The sequence below is a fragment of the Melanotaenia boesemani genome, chromosome 11, assembly GCF_017639745.1.
Source record: "Melanotaenia boesemani isolate fMelBoe1 chromosome 11, fMelBoe1.pri, whole genome shotgun sequence".
Classification (NCBI taxonomy): Eukaryota; Metazoa; Chordata; class Actinopteri; order Atheriniformes; family Melanotaeniidae; genus Melanotaenia; species Melanotaenia boesemani.
Window position 1 is genome coordinate 29,224,617 of NC_055692.1, and position 23,417 is coordinate 29,248,033.

A 23,417-nucleotide genomic window follows, 5' to 3' on the forward strand; every position below is an offset into this window, starting at 1 on the left:
AAACCAATAATGGATGATTGGTACAAGCTAGCTTGGTCACACTGACTCATGGTGAACCCAGTGGTGGACTGGCACAGGATACAAGGCCATGTCTTCCTACACTGTACCGAACCAACCCTCAGGACCCCACATCCACGTCTTTAGGATGTGGATGTGGGGTCAACCTTTGAATTATGCAAATGAGAGAAGAAATTACATTTCTTTGAAACCAAGAGGTTTCAGACAAGTAGAAACAGACCACTTCTTTCAGTTTTGCTTTCCTTCATCCCCGTCTTTGGACATTTACAAACAATAACCACATGAACTGATCCCTCTGGAATAGTTTAGATCAAAACAAGCTTCACCAGCTTCCTGCTGCCACTTAAAATATACCAGTAGTAGTACTTTAGTTTGTTTGCTTATTTGCTTGACACTCACAACACGCTTGGGTCTTCCAGGCCTGACCGGTATCCTCCCCCACCATGTGAGCCAACTCACCACCAGGTGGTGATCAGATGACAGCTCCGGCCCTCTCTTCACTCACGTGTCCAGAACATGCGGCTATGGCAAGCCAGTGGACACTCTTATGTCTAAACAAGGTGTTTGTTATGGACAGTCCATGACGAGCACAGAAGTCCAGCAACAAAACACCACTCGGATTCAGATCAGGGGGGCAGTTCCTCCCAATCACGCCCCTCCAGGTCTCGCTGTCATTGCCCAGGTGAGCATTGAAGTCCCCCAGCAGAGCGAGGGAATCCCCGGAAGGAGTGCCCTCCAACACCCCCCCCCCCCCCCCCCCCCCCCCTAGGTTTCCAAAAAGGGTGGGTACTCTGAACTGCTGTTTGGAGCATAAGCACAAGCAACAGTCAGGACCCGTCCCCCCACCCGAGGGCGGAGGGAGGCTACCCTTTCGTCCACCGGGGTAAACCCCAACGTACAGGCACCAAGTCGGGGGGCAATGAGCATGCCCACATCTGCTCGGCGCCTCTCACCGGGAGAAAAAACTGCAGGAAAGTCTGGCTCTTAGTAAGGAAAATATGAGTGTGTGTGTGTATACGTGTATGAGTGTGTGTTGGGGGGGGGGAGTGGGGCATAGTACTTTTATTTAAAGAAGTTAAATGATCATTTACCAAATATCCTGAAAAGATGCAGATTTACTGTATAAAATTTTAGGTTCAATTAATTTTATTGTTTGAATCTTATTTCTACAGTCTTTATGATAAAAAAAATTCTTACAATTCATTTTATCAATAAAGAAAAAGCTCCACAATTCTACACTTTTCAGACAGAAAAACAGTTCTTTATTGTCATAAGACAATATCTCAATTGTACATTCACCAATGAAGTTAAGTGCAAAAGAATCCAGCTCGTTCACTCATCACGAGTCTAAATTATTCAGAAGAAAAGAAAGTTGCCACATTCTCTGGAAACTTGAGGGCGAGCGCTGCCTGTAACACGACCAAGTTACAGGACTCAGCTCTGGGTGTTCGATGGGTTTGAAAAATGCATCATTTGGTCTTCAACTCAACCAGGCATTTAGTGAAATTTGCTGCTGATGCAAAACTACCAAAAACATAAAGACAGGAAACAGTCATCCTTCAACAGAGCATTGCAGAAGCACAAGTAGCAGATAGCTTTTTTTTTTTCTCCTTTGGTCCTTTTTTCTAATATTTCTGTGTCCACAGTGATAAAAGTTTCCATCAGTTTTTTTCCCCACTTTGGTATGTTTTAATATCAAAGTTCCAGCTGTTTCTTCTTCCTGCTTCCGATCAATGACTTGCTGCCAAAACCTCTGAATATTCAACACATCTTGTGGAGGATCTTGTTAGATTCATAACACAGGTTCATTAAAGAAAGAAAAAAAAAAAAAAACAAACAAAACAAACAAAAAAAAACGTACAATACAAAAAAAAAGAAAAAAAAAAGAGATGTTTGTCATTTGGTTATGAAAAATACAGAACAATGGACTATTTTTCTTGTCATGTTCCTTTATGAAAAAAAATCCTGTAACAAAAGCTACCAACAGATACAGTCGTCCTTATCCAGCATGTTTGTGCTACTCACATATACATAAAAATGTGTTACAACTTCACACAGCTGCACATATTCAGTGAACTTTTAGTAGATTCCCTGTGTTCAAAAAGCAAAACATAAAATGCAGTCACGTTACTGGACAGTGAGCAGCTACCATCAATACATTCATCAAGCTTGTGATGTCTACTGTTGTGTTCAGGATCCAAATTTATCCAGCTGGCCAGATGGAACTATATATCGTATATATATATTTTCTGGATTAAAACTTGGATTCCCTCATTTTCTTTCATCTGCAAATTTAATTAATGTGACCAGTACACATCCCTGTCCACTGAACGGCTTCTGCCCTGAATTGGAGCATCTGAGGTTAAGGCAGCAGAGGCTGAAACTGCCAAACCAAACCTCACAGCAAGTAAGAGAACGCCTCAAAGGATTATTTGTTTCTATGAACACAGGATTTGGCTTGAACATCAAGCTTTTTCACTGCTCCACAAACTCAGGCAAAAAAAAAAAACAAACAAAAAAAAAACACAGGCTCATCCAAAATATATCCAAAGCACCTTCCACAAATGTTAAGACGAAAGTTTTCATTGTTGCTTCCAGATGTTTCCTCTAATAATGATACTGAGACAAATGTCCTGCTGAGAAACTCTGTCTTTACAACACATCTGACCCTATTATGAAGCTTAGAACTCTATGTGCAAGAATAGTTTGCATTTTCATTTTTAATTCCAAGTTAAAGATGTGAAAGCCTCTGAGAAGAGTAGTCTATTTATCGTTTAGTGTATAATAATGCTCTCAGCCTTTTAGCGCACCAGTGAAAGTGTGTTGTATAACAATTTCAGGAGAATTTTGTGTTAAATGGAGACAGATGTTGGCTCTAAAAAGGTCATTTAGAGGCAGTGTTCATGACCAACTCACTGAGCTGACATTAGTTTAATGGCTACAGTAAATAGCTGATAAAAGTAGCCAATTCATTGGCTAATGCTGGAAATTACAGGGCTGCTTTTGTCCACCGATGCCTGTAGGAAACAGAATTTCATGTAATATGTCTGCCACAAGGTGAATATGATCAGTGACTATAAATAAAAAAAACGATGGGGCTCATTTTAAGCCCTTTATAAAAAAGGCCATGTCTTTTTTTTTTTTTGGTGATTGTTGGTCTTTGCACCTAAAATCCTAATTAAGATTAATTCTAAGTCATTTTCAATGCAAAAATTTTTGTAAGTATTCATATTTGTGAAAAAGGTCCAAGAAAATGTTGTTTTACAGCAAGGCCAAGTCTTCTAAATTTTCCTTTGATTAAAAGCAAAAAGGGACTTATTACACACCAACAAGTGCTGCAATTATCTACTAATTTGAAGTAAGTGACACTGTCAGGAAGGACTAGAAACAGGGAAGGCTTAATTTGAAAACTCAGGTTCTCTGCTGTGAGGCTGGAGAACTTTACATCCTGGTCAAACGTCAGCAGTGTGATTTCAGCAGTGATTCAGGAGTGTTGGAGAAATACAAGCCCTGAACAGCAGAGCTTCTGTCAGTCAAACCATCAATCCCGTGTGCCAGCCTCCATCCTGGCCCACAAGAAGATAGCCCTCCACCCTTGGCTTGTTCCGCCTTTTCTTGTTAATCCAGGTCCAGGACCTGCTCACCAACAATGTCCAGGGCTGCGGAGGCCTTAATAGAGCTCCCCGCAGAGCCGGAGTCCACGAACATCTGAGGAATGTCATTCCCAAAGTAGATTTTACTATTGGCTGCAATGGCCTTGTACTTCATTAGCTGCAGGTATTCAGGGGTTAACTTCACCTGGAAGACGAACAACAAAGATCAGAATAAGCAAGAGCACCATGGAAATATTAGTACCTGATAGACCGGACCAACACGGGATGATGGACTGTGTCGTTACCTTATTGGCCTCTGCAGTTCTCTGAGCTGTGTAGAACTCTGCATCTGCTTTGGCCTTCTGCCGGGCCAGGAAAGCGTTGTCTGTCAATTACAAACAAACACTGTCAAGAGTCAGAGATGGTCTAAGGGCTGAGAGCTACAACAAGCATCTGACCTCAACATAAGCTCCCAAGCACTCAAACAACTCTGCTGAGAAATAAACAACCCTGTTAACTCAGAGGGCCACTGTTTTTTTTTATATAAGAATGAGCTTTAATGCTCTGCTTCATATCCTGAGTTTGTTAGTGTTCGTGTTTGCTTTCCATTAGGCAATTAAACACAGATGGATAAAATTGATGACTGTTTCATCTCACCGGTGTCCTCATCAGAATTAGGAAGGCTGTGCAAACAGTCGTGATGACTGGTCAACGTGACTAGAAAAGCGCTACAGTCCATTTATTTAAAGCATCCTGCAGAAATATTCATGGTTTTACACGACACATTCTGTCTTCTTACTTAGACATGCCTGATACATAAAGGTTCTCATGAGGCACAAAAAGTTCAACTGTTCCTTTGATTGGATTGAAATCGGGTCATAGACTTAGGCCTTCAAAAACAAACACAAAAAATAAAGAAACTGTAAACCTGTAAAATCACTATGGAACAACAAGACTTGTGTGACTTATTAGATTAATGGGTATGTAGATCTGATATTTAAAGTACACAAGATATCCTTATTTTTAAAACATCATAAAAAATCCTTTCACTTGTAGTTTGTCAGTTTTGTTTATGTCCAAATGCATTATGTGACATCAGATGGCGGTAATGGACCTGGTCTTTGGACCCTACTGTGAGACAAATACTACGACTTCAATTTGGCTTCAGTTTGAACCCGAGTGCAGAGTGAGCTGTGGAAATGCAAACAAAGGAGAAGAAGACCAGAAAGGAGAGAAAAGTGCAGCGAGGTCTGTGGTGTTGGTGTAACAGTGACCTTTGTAATGTTATATATTTCCACCACTGACGCACACTTGCTAATGTATCCATCCCCCTCATTCCAAAGTCCCCCCACACTCACATGCATCATATTTTGAAATCACCAACTATGGGAATTAAATTCGTAGCACTAGATCTTATTTGGGGACCTCATAGCAATGTGGGTGAATAAATATGCACCCCCCCAGTGTATTACATTAATTTCTGTTCTGTGCAGGTTTATAAATAACGACTGAACATATCGGTAAAGCAACACCCTGTGATTTAAGAGGAAATAATGAAACGTTTTGTAATGGCTTCTTCAAAACCAAGCCTTCAATCCAGAGGAGACTCTGTGGGAGGACATAAAGATTGCTATGGACCAGCAAATTGAAGGAGCTGGAGCAGTTCAGGTTGTAAGGATGGAAAAACAAAAACAAAAACAAAAAAACACCCCAGCAGCTTGACAAGTCAAACTCATAGAGACACAGCACTATGAGACTTGCAGGTGTTCCCTTGTACTAAGCTCTACAAAGATATGATCAGTGGATGCATACAATCCACACTAAAATGTTCTTTTTTTCCCCAGTCTGTCTGTCTTTTAAATATAATGTCTCGCTTGCCCTTTCTTGTGTCTTGTTGTGAGACCTCCCTCCTAACATTTATTCTAATTTCAGGTTTTGGGGCAACAAAATAGAAAGAAATGGAGAAGGTGTGTGGATACTTTTGCAAGCCACTGCAACTTGAAGCTTGAATATTTTAGGTAATCATTCATCATTTTTATGTATGTGTGGATGATAATACAGCAGCTGATATATTTGGGATCATTTTAAGGCATTTTTTTAATTATTAAAAATTTCATAGATTTTTTTGACATCTCATCTTATGAGAAGGTAATAATGTAAAAATGACCTAATAAGATTATTTGGTGTAATTAGATAGGCTTCTATTTGTCTGTTTGTACATTACTGTCTTTCTAAGTCATGTGACTTCAAACTTTGAAAGTTTTTTTCAAAATCTGGTGGCTGTACATGAAAGAACTAAAACAGGAAAGTGGACACGCTTTCATATGAATGCAATTATTACTGGGTTCATGTCGAAACTACTACCACACCGTCCAAAAAAGTTGGGACGGTGTGTAAAATGGAAATAAATACAGAAAGCAAAGATGCCATATAGATAGTGCTAAACCACACACATCTGTCACAACAGCCCAGCTTCACAGGAGAGGATTCTGGCTGCTGAACTGGCCTGCCTGCAGTCCAGACCTTCCACCAATAGAAAACATTTGGAGCATTAAGCATCTGGCAATGAAGGTCCAAGATTATGGAGCAGCTACAATCCTGCATCCTATTAAAAGAAGAGATGATGCTACAATGGAACTACTTTTTTAAAATGTTGCTGCCATCAATTTTAAAATGAGCCAATATTTTCCAGAAAATGATAAAATGTCTCAGTTTCTACACCTGACATGTTGTTTATGTTCCAAATATGTGTTTCTATGATTTGCAATTCATTGCATTCTGTTTTAATTTGACACATCATTCCTACTTTTTTAAATTGGGGTTGTAGATTAAATTGACAGAAAGTTCAAACAGTTACACTGCTTTTTTTGTTAGTTTCACCTCAGAACAGCTTACCTATCAACACTTAATGCAAAGCAGTCATTCTTCCATCACTAACCTTCAATTTCAGAAATCTTCTTTTCTGTTTCCTTTTCCATGATCTTCTGTCCAAACTTGATTTCTGCGACTTGGGCCACCTTCTCAGCCTCTATAAAATAAAACATTAAAATTTACTTAGAGCATGTCTTTTCTAGAATGATTTATATCTTCATGTGATTCTCTTTACCGATCACAGCTTTTATCCTCTCTGTCTCTGCCTCCTTCTCCACAACCTTCTGTGTCTGTTGGGAAATCAGCAGCTTTGTCTTCTCGCTCTCCCTGCAAACAAAAACTCACATTTACATTAAAGACTCTTGTTGTTCACTCCTACATGCATGCAAATTCCATCCTTGCAGATCACTGCTGCTTACTGAGCTTGACTTTTGCCACCAGTTTCAATTTCCCGTCAAGTCTGAACTACAGGAACTGAAAGTAAATCCTCCAAGAAAGCCAGAGATTTATTCAGAAAATGATTTCTATAATAATGAGAAAAAGTGGACAAGTTTTTGGAAACATGGACCAAAAAGCTTAATCAGCAAACCAAATTTGGGATTTTCCCTTCAGTCTCAGTGGAAAAATACAAATACCAAAGAAAACACACCAGTCACGCTCTGATGCCTGTTCATTTCCTTACAGACCCTCTAAATTAAAACTGCTAAATGCTTTCAGCAACCTGGAACTTACTTCAACAGACATCTTTGTTAAAATGATGCAATGACCGTTTTAAATAAAAATAATTATCATCCACAGCAGGGTAAGCAGCACTAACATCCACAATGTCAAACAAACTCAGGACTGATTTAAACCTGTTTAGACCCAGTTATTAGAAAGTAAAACAATAAGCATGCTCATCCAAAGTCTTAATATCCACTAAAAAACGAATCAACTTCAGCATTCATGGCTGAACCCTTTGTAGTCACAAGACAGGCTGACGTGAAAAAGTGAATAACTGCAAGAACAAATGAAAAAGAGCAGAATGATGCATGAGTTTTTCATACAATACACGATTTTTATCCCCAAATGATCCAACTTATCTTCACCAAGCAGCCCCAGCTATCACACTGACTGGAATGTTGCTCATATATCTGAACCTTTTACTTTTCTATTTAGATATTGGTTCAATGATAAAACCAATTTCAAGATTTTAAGTCAAATTTTCACATCACAGATAAAACATAGATCGCTCCGTTTAAGGACTCTGATCTCTGTTATGTCTGTTATTTTTTTCTTTCCCTGTCTTCCCATGACCTTATGTCTCCTAAAACCATATCGCTTCAGCTATCCATGACTGTAGCTCCTCACATGCCAGTTCCTCCTCCATGGAGTACTTCAGAATATGAAGGGAATTGGGAATTCTCTGTGAGCCTCTCAGATCACCTCAGATGGAAATCTGGCTCAGTGAATCTTGGTTTAAGAGTGAAAAATTGTTATTGTTTTAGATTTAGAACATTTTATTTATCCCCTAGGGGGCAATTCAGTTTGCAAACATGAGTCGCAGCCAAGTACAGGACATAATCCACACATTCCACATAGATTAATGTACAGGATAGAGCATCAGCAGCTAAATGATCCAGCCATTAGTGCAGCAGTTTCACCATCAGGGACTAATTGAAACAGCAGAAATAAATAGATAAAATAGATTAAAACCTAAAGAAACACATGTAACACCTCACACAAAGCACTGTCACTAGCATTTAACACCCTGATGGCATATCTGTATTCTTTTGTCTCATTTTGATGAAACCTTGGGACACATAAGTAGTTATGCAGGATGGAGTCTGCAGAGAGCCTGTTTTGTTTTTCAATAGAGCTTGAAGACATCCCAGCTGAGCAAGCATCCTTCAAACCAATCTAAACATCATTTGCTCTGATCACAAAGATCAGTGCATTGCACAATGTAAGTACCTCACTTGAAGAGTGCGTAATTTACTGTAAGTATGACTGTGCACATGTTGATTCATGAAACCAGAGCTGCATGCTCACATAATGTTGTAAACCAGCAAACTTTGGTTGGTGACTACAGGACAAGGAGGACACAAAGGGAGGATTTGGTGAAATAAATACATGGTATGGAGTTTGAAGGGGAAAATTGGGGGATAAGTGAACCTTTCTTTTTGGGAAAAAGAAAACTCACATGAGCTCATAATTCCTGCGAATGCTCTCTGGGATATTTGGTTTAGTGACACGCACCGCCTGTAAACCAGAGAGAGAGAGAAAGGCACTTTCAAGAGATAAACAAAGCATGGATGCAACAAGAAAAATAGCTATAAAAAGACATTTTATGCACAAGAGGAGGTGAGGGAAAAAAGAAAGATGACATCTGGAAGCATGCCCAGAAACAAAGTCTGATCCCCTGAGTTATTTAAACAGATTCTGTAGATTTACAGGAAGCAAAAATCAGCTCAGTGAGGAATGCAAACTCAGGAAAAGATGAGTGCATCTGTGGAGAGAAAGGGAATTCAACACAGGGAAAAAACACTCAGGCCCTCTTAAATGAGTCATAATGTGGCCCAATATTTAACTTTTCTGAGGAAATGACTAGTGTTGTTATAATGACTGCTCCAGAAGTTTTATAGACTGAAAATGTCAGAAGAATATGAAATGCTAACAAGGACTGGGTTTCATTAGACTGATACTGCCAGTACTCGCTTCACTAGGCTGGTTCTGTACTGCTGTTCAGGGAAACATTTCCCTTAAATGGAAAACATCAAGGTGACGAAGGAGGAAAGATACAGTACTGAACAAAAATAATTGAGCCACTGGCGAAAAAAAAAAAAGAAAAGAAAAAGTAATACCAATATTAGGGCTGGGTTAAAAAATTGATTAATCGATTTTAATAGATTCAAATTGAATAAATCCAATATCGATTAATAAAACTTGAGAGAGTCATTATTTTATACGTCCCCATTTTCGCTAATATGACCCTACTCTCGTGTGACTTATCAAGACTTGGTGAGAGCTTAGCATATATACACACAACTGGTTTCTTGTGTTGCCTCCATCCAATCAGCTTCTGCTGCCGAGAGGATGTCAAGTTCAGATGTTTTCATTCACCAGTGATAGAAGTGTACTTCAGAGGGAAGTTAGTGACCATTAGGTAGTTAAAAAAAATCTTTATTTTGATGTAAGATTTTTGGCAATTTTCTGTTAATTTTAAAAGGGATTCACTGTAGTGTGTTTACAGTACACAATTTTCACCTATAAAGTCGTTTGCAGCATATTACCGCTCACATTAGAAATTAACGTTAAGACAGCGGCACTCATATTAGCGGCTAATGCTATCAGCGCCATCACTTCCACAACAGGAAGTGATGTCACTGCGCACCTTTCAAACAAATCCGATATGGTAATTTAAAGTCACATTCCCTCTAGAACAGGTTAACACTTCGTCCTTTTACTAAACAATAACAGTCTGATGCTATTTATCTGATTTACATGACATAATGTCATAGCTGCTCTCTGTGTCCATGGCACACACACACACACACACATGCGTGCACACACAGGTTTCTGTCAGAGGACAGAGTGCACGTGTAGGAAAACACATCAACCAGCTGAAAATCAGACAAAAGTATGAGAGTTTTCTAGATTCTCTCAGGCAGCTGAAGATGGAAGCATCTTGCTCCAGTGAGGAGCAGATGGAGGATTTCTCCTGCTCTGGTGTTACTCAGACGGTCGTCACGGAAACGCGCACAATTTAAATGGATCCAGTACTCTTTGTAGCTTTTATTAACATCAACATGTTATCTGAGATCTGAACTTTAAGAATATTTAGAGTAGGGCTGCAACTAATGACTATTCTGATGGTCGATTAGTCACCGACTATTAAAACGACTAGTCGACCAATCGGATTATGTATCTCATGATTATTATATATGGATCTTATTTCACTTTCAGCTTTGAAATCTTGCATGAGGTTGTTAAGTATGTCCGACGTGCCTCCTCTTTAAATGTTCGAGCATTGCAGACATACTTCCGTGGTACACAAGGTCCGCTTTACAAATCTCACATGCATTTAATTTATTTTGTAAGTTTAACGTGAAGTTATCCCACACTTTTAACATTCTCCGCCAAGGTTTTCCTCCCTGTCCGGCACCATATTTTTCCCCTGGCGGACTTTATGGCGCATGTGCAACTCTCAGCAGAGATAAAAAAAAAAGAAGACGATAGGTGTGTCCCAATTCAGGGTCTGCACACTTCGAAGTGCGGATTCGTCGGCCACATACGTCATCGCGGTGCGCGAAGTACTGTCCCAATTCACAGAATTTGAAGGACCCTCCGAATCCACCCTTCGAATCCGCACTTCGTTTGGCCTCAAACGAAGGATGCTTGTGATGCATCCTTCGCGGCCTCTTTTCTCCCATAATTCGTTGCGCACAGGACGGTGGCGAATCAGCAACCTCACAAGAGTCTTATTAAGTTTAAATAAAGTTTTATTTTAAAAAAAAGTTCGTTTTTTTAACTACACTTTAGTATAAACGTTACAAAACCAAGTACATTTAAAGCATGTTTGTTAAATGGTGACATTAAAATTCGGTAATATTTGATATTCAGATACTTTTAAGGGGTTAATGAAGTGTGTACCGGCTGGAAAACAACAGAGCCTCAAACCGTTTTTTTTTTTTTTTTTTTTAACTGTCGGTGTTGCCGCTCCGTGTTCAGCGTCTACTGACGTTTCCTACGAGTAATTTCTGAGGTTTAAGTGATTAAACGTCCTGTGTTGTTGCTATGGGAAATTCTTGTAGACTAGGTAGGCTGTCCCATTTCACGAACGTTAAGCAGACTTCGAAGTGTGTAGACTACGGAGGACACTCTGTAGCCTACGTAGTCTGCGCACTTCGAAGTGTGCAGACCCTGAATTGGGACACAGCTATCGTCTTCTAATCCTATCTCTGCTGAGAGTTGCACAATGCACATGCGCAAAGAGGGGGGAAAAAATACAGAGTGAGACATCAGCTGTGTCCCAATTCAGGGTCTGCACACTTCGAAGTGCGCAGACTACGTAGGCTACAGAGTGTCCTCCGTAGTCTACACACTTCGAAGTCTGCTTAACGTTCGTGAAATGGGACAGCCTACCTAGTCTACAAGAATTTCCCATAGCAACAACACAGGACGTTTAATCACTTAAACCTCAGAAATTACTCGTAGGAAACGTCAGTAGACGCTGAACACGGAGCGGCAACACCGACAGTTAAAAAAAAAAAAAAAAAACGGTTTGAGGCTCTGTTGTTTTCCAGCCGGTACACACTTCATTAACCCCTTAAAAGTATCTGAATATCAAATATTACCGAATTTTAATGTCACCATTTAACAAACATGCTTTAAATGTACTTGGTTTTGTAACGTTTATACTAAAGTGTAGTTAAAAAAACGAACTTTTTTTTAAAATAAAACTTTATTTAAACTTAATAAGACTCTTGTGAGGTTGCTGATTCGCCACCGTCCTGTGCGCAACGAATTATGGGAGAAAAGAGGCCGCGAAGGATGCATCACAAGCATCCTTCGTTTGAGGCCAAACGAAGTGCGGATTCGAAGGGTGGATTCGGAGGGTCCTTCAAATTCTGTGAATTGGGACAGTACTTCGCGCACCGCGATGACGTATGTGGCCGACGAATCCGCACTTCGAAGTGTGCAGACCCTGAATTGGGACACACCTATCGTCTCACTCTGTAGTTTTTTTTTATTTTTTATTTTTTTTGCCGACAATAGTCGACGGCTAAATTCGTTGTCGACTATTTTTATTGTCGACTATTGTCGACAACGTCGACTAATCGTTGCAGCCCTAATTTAGAGTGACTCCACTGAATGAAACGCTTTTATCAGGACATTTGTCCTCTGGGTTTTTTATCTTTATTTATTTTGTTATTTTTTTTCCATCACAGCATTTCTGGCTGTGAATGTGGGGAAACCCTGCATTGTTATGGTACTTAAGAAATGAATGTAGATGTGTCAGATCAGATTATTACAGTAATCTAAATACTCCCAGATAACTGATTTTGACTGTCAAGTAAATGCACTCATTGTTTAATAAAAAAAAAAAAAAAAGTATATATATATATATATATATATATATATAAAAGAATGTATTTAACATTCTTAACAGAGGATCCTCGTTGAGAAAAGTAAAATTACGTTACAGTTCTTCAATAATCCCAGAATAAGTCGCTAGTTGCTTAAAAAAAGTCGGGGAACAAACAGGACAAAGTAGCTGAGTTGGCAACACACTTTCGTGCTATCGAGTCATTCTTTGCTCTCTTATCAACTATTTCGTCTGCGTTCTCTTCGTTTGTTCAGTCATGTTTGCATTATCATGAACACTCGTTTTGTAGCTAAAACTAGCAGCGTTGGAGCTTAGCCTAGTCTAGCCTTCTACCTCCTGTTGAGCACAACCAACTGCTGCTGGGTTTGGTCGGGCTCCGTGTCTCTCAGTACGTCACCACTTACATAGCCAATGTGTTGCGGCTCTTTCTGTTCGGCTTGAATCACTAACCAGCTTGAACGCCAGTCAATGAAAAGGCTGTAATGGTATACTGTATGTATATTGAAATATCGGAAATGTGTTCAAAACCCATATCACCGTTATTGCATTAAAGTATATTGCAATATATATTGATATTGAATTATTGTCCAGCCCTACTAAAGAGTTTTGACTCTTAGAGAGGAGTTGATTTACTAAAACAGACTCAATAAGCAAGCTTTTAAATATTCTATGTGGACAGATAATCTGAATCATATTTATATGTTGTGTCTGTTGCCAGAAATAAGAGTCATTAGGTAGTAATGTCTGCTCATTTCTCACTGAATTGATTCACACCACTTTTGGCAGATTGCTTCAGCCATTACTGAAATTACTGGCATCAGCACAACACTGCAGATTTAGGATGTCTTCCACATAACTGGAATTTTCCACACACAAAGCTGCCTGGGATATTAAATGCAGGTCAGAGGGCAGGTCTAAAATGGGTCTATTATGCGTAGACAACATTGGGTCATCCATTCACTTAGATGCCTTTTTCAGCTCTTTAACGAACCATAGGTCATTGTTAAGTGGCCTGACAAACAAATAAAAATAAACACATTATTCTGAATATGGGCAGCTTCAAGGACTGTGGCTCAAGACTTTTGAACATTACTGTCACTTTCTTAGTGATGGTTCACACAAGAAATATCAAAGCAGCAAATCTGGATTTTGTCCAAACAGTCTCAGAGAAATCAGAGCTGGAACTGTGAAAGCATTTAACCTTAAATTTTTTTTAGCAATTTCTGCTGGTGCTGCTTGCAAACTCATAAAGATAACAAGTTAATGCACGCCTGCACTGTGCCGTTTGCACAGGTTAAACAAACATGATGCAGCAATAGAGACATTCAGCAATACCTAGTTTTACTTAGCTAAGGATAAAGAGACATCCAGGCTAAAATCGTGCTAGTCCTGCTGCTGCCCAGACTGAACTGGTGGTCTAGTAGTACCTGTATGATTAGCCCAGGCGCCATGGATGTTAGATCCTCTTGTAGTGTCAGCTTTAGGTTTTCATCGATCTGGTCTGCAAGTGAACATATGAGAAGAGAGTGTCTGAGTCCTTTTCAAACATCAGTGGTATGAGATAAGTTTCAATACTCTCAAATTTCAGAGGAGCCTTTTCACATATCTGTTGCACCTCACTTCTTAAAAAAAAACCCAAAGAAACAAAAAAAAAAACGTTGTCACTAACCCTCCAGTGTTCCTCCCTGATAGTTCATACGTGCCAAACAGAGGTGACCTAGTTCCACATCAGTGTGTCCTTTTACACATCAAGTCAGCCACACAGAATTAACCAAGTAATAATAACACAGGTTGACTCTCCCTCACACACAAAGCATGTTGTACAACCTTTCTTCAGAGGAACATCCGACATGGATCAACTACGACCCCCCACCTTCACAGTCTCCCTCTCAGCTCCACCTCTTTGCCCATTTTTGGATTTTCCAAGACTAACGACATGCGTGATGCTACCAAGATGGCGATGGTGGGAACACCCAACGAGCTTCACTTTTGCTCTTCAGAAACCTGCGGGTGACGTCACGGAGGCTCCGTCCATCTTTTATATACAGTCTATGGTGTGGACGTAAATAGGTTATTCAAAATGTCCAGTTCATTAAATGCAGTGTGGAAGATAAACTCAGACCGCTAACTGAACTGAGTTTTCGGTTGTACCAAGTCTGGTGAACTATTTGGTGTGAATGCACCATAAAACACCACAACTGTCTGCACAGCTGGGAGCTACAGCACACATGATCTCTCTTTTCCAGGAGGTTCTGGTAGACATGAAGGTATAAAACTAAATTTTATTAACTTTAATTCATCCTCACATTTGGTCAGAACATTATCAGCTTTTACTCCTGTTTTTACTGGTGTGCCTGCACATTGGTTGTGATAATTTTGTGAGGACTAGTTGGACTGGTGCCCAATGAAGCAAACTTGATATTCAGGAAGTTGTAGCTGTGCACATTAAAATAAAGAAATAAGGGAAAAGAGTGTAAGTCAGATAGTTCTTAGTTTCCACCCAGTTTGCAGCAGATCTTACTCACCAAACAAGCCGATGTAGACCTCCTGCAGTGAATGAACGCTGCAGAACTGATTAAGTTCATGGTGCACTTTGTTGAATATCAAAGCTTTGTCATAGTCTGCTGTGAAGTTCCTCACAATGTCGTATACTGCAGAGAATAAAACAAACAACAGCAAATAACGACAGGAATGATTCATCCATGTTGATGAAGTAATTGTGAGTTCTGCTGCAGAATCCAAAAGCTTTTTTGCTTTTTCTTTTTAGGGTTTATATGTGGTATACCTGCTGTTGGTATGAGGTAGTTCACCACTTCTATGCGGTCAAAGTAAATCATCACTCCTCCACTGAAAGACAAGACATAACATCATGTCAGATTTACTAAAGACCTGCGTGAAGCCAAAGTGGCTGTGTGTTTAGTTTGAGCAGTGATGTGGTGGCGTAATACTTGGTCAGATGTATTGTGTGGGACACATAATTGACACTAAATGCCGTAGATCTATTCCACATGTATCCAAGTTAAAACCGCAAACCTACCTTGTACCACATGGTACGTTCTTCACCTCATCTGTCTGCAGCGTCGTCTGCAAAATATTAAAAAAACAAAAATGTTCACAGGTTTAATGTGTTTTTTTTTTTACATTTCCTTCTTGTGTTCCTGAGGTCACTGCTACACAGCAGACGTACAGTGGTGAAATCATCAGCACTGTTTGTCATCAGGGGGTAAAATTAAAGACAGCTGGACTTCAGAAGTTCACACAGGATAAACAGCAACAGATGAACTGATTGGGGTCTAACACGACATCACAATAAGCAGAGACAACATCTCTACCTCAAAATGTGTCAACAGCTTAAGTCTCAGGTTTATCTTTAAAAATCACTGTGTGAAGTTGAAAAGTTTCTATTTCCCTTCTTGGAACTGCAGAGCAGCGCCGGATGGCTGCCTCATCCTGAGTAAACAGTTCAGTATAGATTTAGTTACGCTTTCTCACAGGCCTCTTTGCTCAGCCTGTGAGTCAGACTGCAATATTTTATTTCACCTCAAAACTCTCCTATTGTCACTTTGATAAACAAAATACTGAACAGGCACTGTATGATGTGATATAGCTCTGCAATGCCGCAATAAACAGTAATAAAGAGATAATGGGGGAATTATATAGATTACGTACAACAAACAGATTGATGTTCAAAACATCCTGAGCTATTAACGTCAGAAGCAGACAGCTGGTACCATTTATTCATTCATTTAAAAGAATGCAACACCACTGTGTTAATAACGTCAAGGTTTATGGCAGCATGGTAGATATTTATGCAAGTCTATAGATGTAGACCTTACACACACTAAATAAACACACTTGCTAAATAAATATACACAGAAAAGCAAACATGTATACCATTGTGTGAAAAAGTATTTGATTCCCATCTGATATCTTCTGTTTAAACTGAATGCTTTTCATGTGAATGGTTTGATCTCACCAACCAGCTCCAGTCTTCTCACTGCAGCTTGTTGTTGATCAGAAGATGTTTTCTTTTTAATGCTTTTTGCATTTTCATTGGAAAACTTCCCAGATGGTTTGGTGTGATGAAGCCGACTCACTGGGTATGTTAAATCCTGTTACATCGAGTGCTTTTAAGACATAACAAATCTGAGTGTAATGCTCATAGGAAGTTCTGCAGCTCTCACACAGAATTTTGCCAAAATTCAAGGGAAATATAAGCCATCAGACAAAGAAATCAGGTGTGAAAAGGCTCTTGTGCTGCACGACACTGATCACATTTATATGGACGGCAATTTCTGATATAAACCTAATGAATCCACAATTAAAATAAAGACACTGTCATGTCCACAGCATTCTTATCACCTTAACTCAAGTAATACCATATTGAAAAGCAGTAATTGAATGATAACTGTAGCCTTGGGTTGCTGCAGGGGAACAATGGCTCCATGAATGTGCATAATAAATGTCACTGTGCCGTCATACTGAGTCAGAATCAGAGGTTTAGGCTTGGAAATCTTTGCCGTGCTATTTAAATAATACTTTTATAAAGTTTTGGCAACATTTTGTGATTTAACTAATTTATGTCATACACTAGTTTTCAACAGAAACCCTCTACTAATCTGTGTAAAACAGGGTGTGGCTGTGCTCTACAGAATTGATATACAAGAAATAATATAATCAAGGCTCTGCATCCATCGAATGTTCGGTCTCAAAATGAACCTGAAACGAACATGACCTGACCTGAAATGAACACTACCTGAAGCAAAGACAAATGGGACAAAATTACAGTCTAACTGCAGCCAACTCACTTGAACAGACTTGTAGGTGGTGATGAAAGGAAGCATAAGATGAAAACCAGGTCCACTGGTGGAGGTCAGGAGGGCCCCTCCCCTGTGCCACACAGACAAGGGCAAACACAGAAAAACAGTTGACTGTTGTGAATGTGAGCCGAGGATTCAGAGCAAAACTCAGAGTCCTGAATCAACAGAAGAAAATAATTTTTTGTAAGTCTTGTTACAAATACAGTTTGCTGCTTTATCTTTTCTTTATTCTGTTGTTAGGGGGAAGTCCGGATGTTGCCCGCCTACTTTGACCTGTGTCCTCATTCTTTATTATCCAGATTCATTGGAAGGGAGACAAAAGACTTTTCACTGACTAATTTCTCCATAAATAACTTTTATTTCTGAAAATAGCACTGTGAAAAAGAGAATTTACTTACTTAGAACTACAGAAAAAACAGATTTAATCTTGTCTCTTAGAAAAACAGGGCCTGCCAGTACAAGTGATTCTCATATTAAAAACACAGCACGTCACAGCTGGGAACAATCTTAGTTTCCAAATAATTACAGTGCTCAGTGTGTAGCAGATAAGGTGCTTAGATCAAACACTTTTAAAGCAGGTGCGAAATGCTTTATAGAATCACTTTTACAACACACAAAATAAAACGGAATGCATCCTGCGGGCTCACCTGTAGTACACACCAGTGTGTCCTTCATCAATCTTGTGCACAGATGCCAAGAGTGCTGCTCCTCCAAGAGCAGCAATTATAGAGAATATGGCACCCCACTGTGCCATCCTGGCAAGCAAAGAGTAAAAGACGGCATGTGAAAAGAAGCAGATGGAGTCTGGTGACACTCTTTCAGGTACTTGTGACAATAAAGATGCCTATCCAGTCAGTCAACTCTCAGCAGCCTGAGTAGTGCAGCTGTAAAGCAGTGGAGTTGGCTTCTTGCTCACTGGTTTATCTCCTCTCAGCTCAGGCTTATCCAGGCATCAGCTGGGACTCTGACCTTGTCACACTAATACTGGATTGGGGCTAAAGTTCAGAAATATAACTTCTATGGTGATTCATAAAAAATGTGAAGGCAACGTATGCTATACCCACATTGTTTTAAAAACAGATAAATATACAGCAAAAACTAAGAGATAAATGTTTACAGTTATGCAAGCTTGAGATGAGGAGCTGCCTTAGCTTTGGTTATTAAGGATTTGCAGAGACAATCTGGCGAACCTTATGGCTCAACACTGGAGTTGTCTCCACATTGGTTTTTATCCAGTAATGTTCTTAAATGGTCCCTCTGGATCTATTAAAATGGCATTTCTTAAATACACACATTCAGTTTTGTGGTTTGGATGTGTTTGCTCCACAGCATCTGGTTTGTGTGAGTTAGACATATTTCCCCTGGGGCACAGATCTCAATAGAAATGACCAAAACTACAAGCGAGTTTAAGAACATTTTGGTCTGAATGTTGACATGCAATGAAATGTAGGCCATAAAATGTCTACATTAAATTAAGAGACATGCAGATTCTGGTAAATGGACGATGGGCAGCAGGTCAAGAATGAAAATAAACGCTGCATCAAAACGAATTCATAACAGGGTAACAAGCTCAAACCGAATGGTTGGTGTTATTATAAAACCTTCAATACAATCTCAAAATCATGATAATATTATCTGTGTGATTGAATCCAAGGGTATTAAAGTAAAATATCCAAATATTTAAACAGAGTTCGGAGTATTTGGCTTAGGGGCTAACGATATTAGCAGGATGCAAGTATTTTCATTATGTATCATGCATGTATATCTCAAATACAAGTCTATTTTAAGTGCCATGCTTGTTTAGACATCATTATCAGAAATGTCTAAACCTCACCTTGGTGTTAAAGCGCAAAATGCAGCCACATTTAGTTGGACTTTTTGCTAACGTTGTAAGTTAGTAAAACAACTTCAGCACGTCTCATTTTAACGAGTAACTGTCACATGAAACAATACAGAGCATGTAGTTTAAATACAAAGACACACGTGTCCAGTCTACTCGTCTATTCTTACCTGTAATTTTTTATACGGCTACACGTTCACCAATACAGGAAAGAGACGGGCAGCTTCTTCTTCTGTTTTGTTACAGTAAAGGGCTCGGCACACCGTAGCTCATTAGCGCCTCCTGGTGGACAATCCCGATGCAGCATTGTGGTTTCACGGTAAAAGGGACCATAACAGTCTGAGCTTTTCATCTTGCTTTTCCTTTTTACTGCTATAATTCTAAATCTAAATATTCTGATCATGCTATTTACAGTAAACACACTGCTCAAAACAGTTTTACTTTGCACATGTTTAAATGCAGATAAATTTACAAATGATTAAGTGTGCAATAAAAGAGGAAAAACTCACTTTAAAAACAACACATGTTTTCATTAATTGTTTTAAACAGTTGATAATATAATATCTTTGCAGCCTTAAAAACTTACTTCTTAAATAATTTTTAACATATTACAATATGTATGTGTTTGACAGGAAAGCAGCAATACCATTGTTAAACAAGAGCCAGAAGCTAGTTAACTAACGTTTTACTACCATCTTGTGGGTAAATGTGGTAACTAGAACCACATCAGGAAATCAGGATGATATGTATTTTTTGCATGTTGATATGTTTATTTTAGCCAAAAGATTATATGAAAAAAGTGTGTGTGTGTGTGTGTGTGTGTGTGTGTGTGTGTGTGTGTGTGTGTGTGTGTGTGTGTGTGTGTGTGTGTGTGTGTGTGTGTATCTTTAGGAACTTTATTTTAAGCCAGTACCGGAGGTGGTACATTGTGGTGGTACATTGATAGTTTGACTTGACACACAGGGTGGAGTTGCATCCGTTTCCCCCTGGTGGTCACAGTTTGTAACTACACCTCCATGCCTCTTGCAGTATTAAACCACTAATGGAAAACTGTACGAAAATAGGTTAGTTGATTGAAGACATTTGTGCTTACCAATCTAATCATTTGGTCTAATTATTTTGTGTCGTAGTATAGTGAAATTACAGCCATACATCTGCTTCCAAGGAGGTTGTACGATGCAGTACAGTATGTGCTTTTATTTTTTGTTTGTTTTTTTATTGCCCTCTCGTGCCAATAAGTAGAAGTAAAGGACAATTGGAAATTTGAATAGTTAAATAATGTTCATATTTATTTTTTTTGTAGCACTTTTGTTGTTGGTCATTTATCATATTTATGTGATGTAACTCTTTCAATGTTTAGTTTGAGGAGTCAAACTCAGCCAACAATTTATTTTAGTCTGTCTTTTAAAAAAAAACCTTTTTCTAAGCTTTCAGCACAAGTTGTACTATAATAGTTTTTTTTTTTTTTTTTGTCATATCCATCTTCCTTTGGCAGTTACAATGTATGTCGACAACTTCAGAAGATTAATCATGGAAATGACAGAAAACTGCAAAAATATGCTCCAACCAGAAACCTGCCAGATAATGAGCCAGCAAACTCAGCCTATTTATACATATACTTTTCATTAGAGAGATATAATATAATTAGTTATTTCTATAATTAAAACAGGGTTTTTCTGCACCTTTGTGGTCAAAAGTTGTACTTACAAAAATGGTTAAGTTAGAAAAGTCACCTGTAAACTACCTGTTACTTTTCCTGTTACTTCATTTCAAAATAAAGCAAGTTCAATTTTATTGTATTTATGTAGGCACTGTAGCCTTAGGCCTCTTTTGCACATGTCCATATGTGTTGGGTCCATAATTCTGTTGTATATACAGATTAAATATAGTCCTTGAATATAGAAAAGCAATTTTATTTATTAACTATTTATTAATACATATTTCTTTCAAAAGAACTTCACTTTAGTAATACAAGAGGCAAGTGTTCACAGTTTTTGCTAACCAGTATTATGGAAATATGAACGTAGAATTGCCACATCAGAGCAACAATAAAAATTCAAAAGAAGAGACAGGTTAGGACCTTGGTTTGCCTAGTGCTGCTACACTGTTTCCACATGGTTGCGAAGTAAGACGTGACGCAGAAATGAGGCAACAGAAAACTCCACAATCCATCATATAGCTTTTGTAAGAAACACAGCTGTTACATGTTTTGTGGCCAGTATATTTATTAAGGAAGAAACAAGTAGCGGAATTAAGCTATTTTGAGAAAAAGGTTGTGGATGACACCTAAGTTAAAATCTAAGAGAGGCTTTTTATAAAGACATCAACTCACAGGACAACGACTTAAGTCCACCAGGGATGATGCAGACGACAACAACCTATCTCATCTTGAACTGTGCACGGCAAAATGTAAATTACTGACGTCCAAGGATCTGACGCAAGAAGTGCCATTTTAATGTGCAATAAAAATTATGACGGAAACTCTGCAAGTTGCCCAAAGAAACTGGACAAAGTTCTAAAAGTTGGTCTGGTAAATTTTCTGGTTGGAAAGAAGAATGCTGAACGAACTGCTGAACATAACGGACCAGACTAAACAACCTCTGCACGACATACTGACTGAACAATGAATGTCTTCACTTAGAACCTTTCAGTTATTTCTTTTTCTTTTTCTAATTATGGTAATTAGTATATGTTTTTACATAATAATAATTCTGAATTTTCTATAACTGCTTAATACAATTCAGAGTCATCTGTCCATAAATCTTTAACTCCATAAAAACGAACAAAAAACAAAAAAGTGGAAACATTTTTAATCAACGAATGAATGATTGAACGGATGATTACACCAATAAATATCTAAACTGACCAATAAATAGATAAATAAATGAATAAATAAATAGGCTATTGAGGTAGACACATATACTTTGAAGACATTTTCTCATTCTGTTATTCCAGTATTGACAGTATGAAGATAGTTTATGTTTTGTCTTGGCAACTACATTTCAGGCAGAATAAAATGAAAATACTGAAACAATCTGAAAGAACTTCAGTGTGTAAAAGGCAAAGGTTCATATTTAATTTGGAAACCTGTGAGCTTTAGTTCTTCAGAAGGTGGTTGATTCAGAAACACCTTTTATTAACTCCATGGGCAAGAGATTACCATGGGAAACTTTGATCAATTAGAAAAAATCTGAGTTAAATTCATACAAGTTTAAAAGCCAGGCTCTGTGATGGTGTGGGGTTGTATTGTTTATGCCGTTGTGATGGAAACATTAATGAAGAAAGGTACGCTGAGATGTTGGATGCTGCCTTTAAGTCCACATTTTTCCTGTGGCATCCATACATTTATCAGCAAGGTAAACACACATTACAGAGCCATAGCAGAGGAGGACAAAGGTACACCTACTGGATCCCTGCATTAAGTTCAGACCTGTCCCCAATATACAATGTGTGGAAATGTTGTGCTGTTGCACACCCAAATATAAATTTATTACCTCCTTAGGTAATACAGGTTTCAATATATGCTTTGATACTGAAGAGCTTTTGTCTCAGTTTCACACAACTTGCCAAGCTGTCCTAAACAAGGTCTCCCCATTAAAAAGCTGATGTCTTAAGCTTAAAGTTGAGCCATGGCTGAATGATGCTACTGGTGCGGCCAGAAAACAGTGTAGAAGAGGTGAGCAAAAGTCGAAGAGGGATAAGCTGCAGGTGTCTTTTGAAAGTTTGAAGGGACAGTTCTCTCTCCTGTCACTTGCGCTATTGTGTGCTTCACATTGTTCTGCTCTATTTCAGCAGAAAAGTGTCCCTCAGTGTCCTAGAGGACATAATTAGTCAGTTTAAACCACCAGGTTCATCAATGGATGTTGTGTCCCATCGTCTTTTTAAAGATGTTATGCCTGTGATTGGCCCTTATGTCCTCAGTGTTATAAAAAGCAGTTTATCCTCTGGTGTAGAGCCTAATGATTGTAAACATACAATCATAAAACCACTCATCAAAAAACCTGGTAAGGACCCTTCCGGTTTGTCTCATTTTGGACCATTTCCATTTCCTTTCCAAAATTTTAGAAATATTTTTTTATTATCCAACTGAAGGACTTTTTAGATAGAAACAAGTTCTGAAAGTCTTTAAGTCTGGTTTTAAAACCCACCACAGTACGGAAACTTTTAAAAGGTTTTAAAGAAATCTT

At 38.7% G+C, this 23,417-nt stretch overlaps 1 protein-coding gene across 1 annotated transcript; it reads right to left on the reverse strand.

Moving 5' to 3' along the window:
• Positions 1-1,165: 1,165 nt before the first annotated feature.
• erlin2 (ER lipid raft associated 2) lies at positions 1,166-19,464 on the reverse strand. Its single transcript, XM_042000109.1, has 12 exons — positions 19,401-19,464; positions 18,038-18,145; positions 17,379-17,460; positions 15,608-15,654; positions 15,356-15,417; positions 15,096-15,221; positions 13,998-14,071; positions 8,665-8,723; positions 6,718-6,809; positions 6,550-6,639; positions 3,917-3,996; positions 1,166-3,816 (listed from the first exon to the last, which is right to left on the reverse strand). Exons 2-12 carry the CDS (start codon positions 18,142-18,144, stop codon positions 3,637-3,639), a joined length of 999 nt encoding a protein of 332 aa, XP_041856043.1. The 5' UTR covers position 18,145; positions 19,401-19,464; the 3' UTR covers positions 1,166-3,636.
• Between the last annotated feature and the right edge of the window lie 3,953 nt (positions 19,465-23,417).